Raw genomic sequence first — 3,436 nt, forward strand, 5'->3', positions numbered from 1 at the left:
ATATATATATATATATATATATATATATATATAAGGTGGCCCTGATTTTGGACTTTTCAAATCTTCTGCCCAGTCAACTTCCCTTCATGAGAAATGGAAAAACGTACATTTACAAATGCTGCTGATGAGAACTGATCTTTGAAAAATTGCGATCTAGATCGTGATGACAATCTGACATGTCCTTCAGCTGCAAAAAAGTGAAATTACTGTATCGGTGAAAAAAGTGAACTTGGAACAAAACTGAGATCTGATATTTTTGGTGATCCGACAAGTCCTTCAACCACAGTACTTTTGCGGGGACCTGGAAACAGATTTTGGTGCTCCGACAGTCTGCATTTATAATAATGAACTGCATTTGTTCTTCGGCCTTTGAGAAGTCCTTTGTACTTTTGGATAAGTGCAACACCTCTTTCTAGGTACCAGGACCTTCATTTAGGAAGTCCTGACAGAGATCAAGAATAACAAAGAAGTTGCAAGTGTTCTGCCATTTTTGTTGCCAAGTGTGGTAACCCATACTCATGCTCTGCATTTAACCCATCCAAGTGCACACACACACAGCAGTGAGTAGTGAACACACACACACACTCACACACAAACACCCAGAGCAGTGGCCAGCCATTTTTGCTGCAGCGCCCAGGGAGCAACTGGGGGTTCGGTGCCTAGCTCAAAGGCACCTCAGTCATGGTACTGAAGGTGAAATAGAGTGCTGTACATTCACTACAATTCCTGAGGGTACTGAGACACGAACCCATGACCTTCAGGTTACAAGTCCGACTCTCTAACAATTAGGCCATAACTGCCCCTACTTCTAGTGGAGAAACAAAGGGGCAGTTGTGGCATAAAGGTTAGAGTCATCTGATATCAAAAACAGTCCAAATTGTATTAGTGCATACCCTAAATGACAAATTATCTGGATAGCATTTTCATACATTACATACTTCTAGTGAAGAAACAAATGAGGTTAACATTTCCAATAAAAAAATAAAACTACCCCCCAATAAGGGCCACCCTAATATATATGTTTCAGTTGTAAATCTTTGAATGGCAGACTAAAACTAATTTATTTAAGTGCCATTTAAGTGCTATTATCTTGTGTCGTTACCTCTCATCAAGTGCTGTTGAATTCCGAGTTTCTAGCTTAGCAACTTCCCTTCTCGCCATGTCTAGTCCTGCTTCACTTCTTGCACTCGCTGGCTTCCCGTTGGCTGTAACGGTGGGAGCACCACGCAGGTTGAGCAGATTGAGGTAGGACTCAGCGTGGGAGGAAACAGGAGGATTTTCTGGCTGTCCTGCTGGAGTGGAGGTGATGGGCTGGTCTGAGCGAGGGGTGTAGAGGCTCTTCAGGTTGAGAGAGAGAGAACGAGGGGGCACGCTACTCCATGGTGATTCTTCTTCTAGAAGATACAAATTCAAATTTGAGACATAAAGTCAAGGTCTTAATAGGCAACTTGAAACAGTCAATAACAATAGAGGATGGGAATATCATACCTACCGAATGTTTTGAATTTCAGCGCTTATGTAAATGAAGCTTACGATTGAAAAAAACTGCTATTGGGAGACTGGCCGTACAGTAGCCCTTCAGTGACAGGCACTCAAGGGCATAATGGTGACAGACTATTTCAATAACTCTCCAAATGACCGGTCATACCATCCAGCAAGTACACCACCATCATCCCACCAGGCATAAGCGTATGCATGCACACATACTGTACACACACACAATCTCTGAAAGTGAAAGTCGGCATAGAGCCCAGTGCTGATGAATCAAACCCAATAAACTCCTGCACTAAACTCTGAAAGAGATTAGTGTACACCAACCAACTCAATAACATCCCAGCCTGCCAAATGTGTGTGTTTATGACTGTAATAGAGCATAACAGTGACCACCCACTTTTTCAGCAGCCAGTATTTTTCCCATTCATTTCCTTTGTAGAAATATCTTATACAAAGTTCTTAGCTATGAACCAAACTAAGTAGCTAAGAGATGAATCACAGCAACATAATGTTTGTCTAAAAACAAAAAAGGTATTTTCAGAAATCACAAAAATACAGGGAAAAAAGATGTGCTTAAAATTCTTGTTAATATTAAAAAGTGCAAAAATACATTCAAATAAAAAATATAGTAACAGAAATATTGGGAAAGATTGATTTAAAATAATTTTATATATTTAAAAATGCTTTTTTTTCTGTAATGGCATTGGCAACGCTACATTTTAAGCAGCAATAAATAAATTATAAATGTATTTACTGTCACATTCATTTAATATGTCCTAGCTGAATAAACGTATTAATTTCTTCAAAAATAAATCTTACTGACCCCAGACGTTTGAACGGTAGTGTAATTGACAGAATGAAATACTCATCTCATGAAGCACTGACAATAACCAAATCATAAATAATGGTACAATATTAATCTATGAATTATGTTGATCATCAATTTAAAATACATTATATTTTAAGTTTACTGCAAAATATTCAAATATTTAATTTGTTTTAGAGTGTAGAGAGACTAATTTTATTAAATAACTTGTGATGTTTTATGGGAGTGACTTCTCCAATTGGTGGAGCTGCCTTCAGGATTATGGGTAGTGTTGTGTTTGCACATGTGTGTCTTACTCTGTGTGGCTCCACTGACTCTGATCTCCAGTTGGCTGAGGTGTTTCACCAGCAGGGCAGTATGTTGCAGTAAGTCTCGGTTCTGCAGCAGCAGCTGGTGAGTTCTGGCCTGTGCCTCCATGCGGGCAGCCGTCTCTGCGGCCAGCTGATCCTTCAGGAGCTGCACCTACAGCAGAAACACAATCAGTCAAGACTAGGGAATCATGCCAGTCATACTGAAAGATATCATAACTTGCAGGTAGGATATGAGTTGAGGATTATAGTGAGTGAAGCGACTCTTAGTTTAGGTAATCCCAGTCGTAAAGAGTTGATTCTCCAACTACTAACCTGTGTTTTTAGTGTATCAGTAGCAATGACAGTAATCAAGCTTTTAATTTATTATTCTATTAATCGATCATTTTCAAGTGGCTTCCAGTAGTAGCTTTATTTTGTTGTCTTCATTTGTGCAACTTGTTTGGGAAATTCAGCCCAAAGGAAAGAAAACAACATCTCTTTAATATCTCAGTTGCTTCTCCTAGATAGCATAGAGATAAATGGAGAGCAAACAGAAACATATTGTGAGAAAAACAGCCCAGTAATCTCCTCTGGAGCAGTGGTTTTCCACCTTTTTGTCTCTAAGGCCCCCTATTGTCAATGACAATATTTAAAGGTCAACAAAAGACATTTCTTAACTAGAAGTCATATTAATGTAAATAAAAAAAAATAAAAAAATGTAATTACTTAAACTAGGACTGGCAAAATTAAAAAAATTAAATTCCATAATCCCCAAAACTGAATGTTCCCTTTCAGTCAGTCACGTTCTACGTTACGTCAGTCGTGA

General features: G+C 38.7%; 1 protein-coding gene across 1 annotated transcript; it reads right to left on the reverse strand.

The window, feature by feature from the left end:
* Nucleotides 1-1,102: 1,102 nt before the first annotated feature.
* LOC107717465 (dystrophin-like protein 1) lies at nucleotides 1,103-2,783 on the reverse strand (the record flags this gene model as incomplete). Its single annotated transcript, XM_016524228.1, has 2 exons — nucleotides 2,617-2,783; nucleotides 1,103-1,394 (listed from the first exon to the last, which is right to left on the reverse strand). Coding segments are annotated over exons 1-2 (413 nt in total), but the record flags the coding sequence as incomplete, so codon positions are not given.
* Nucleotides 2,784-3,436: the final 653 nt, after the last annotated feature.

This window comes from Sinocyclocheilus rhinocerous, unplaced genomic scaffold (assembly GCF_001515625.1).
Source record: "Sinocyclocheilus rhinocerous isolate Xijiao unplaced genomic scaffold, SAMN03320098_v1.1 scaffold3530, whole genome shotgun sequence".
Taxonomy (NCBI): Eukaryota; Metazoa; Chordata; class Actinopteri; order Cypriniformes; family Cyprinidae; genus Sinocyclocheilus; species Sinocyclocheilus rhinocerous.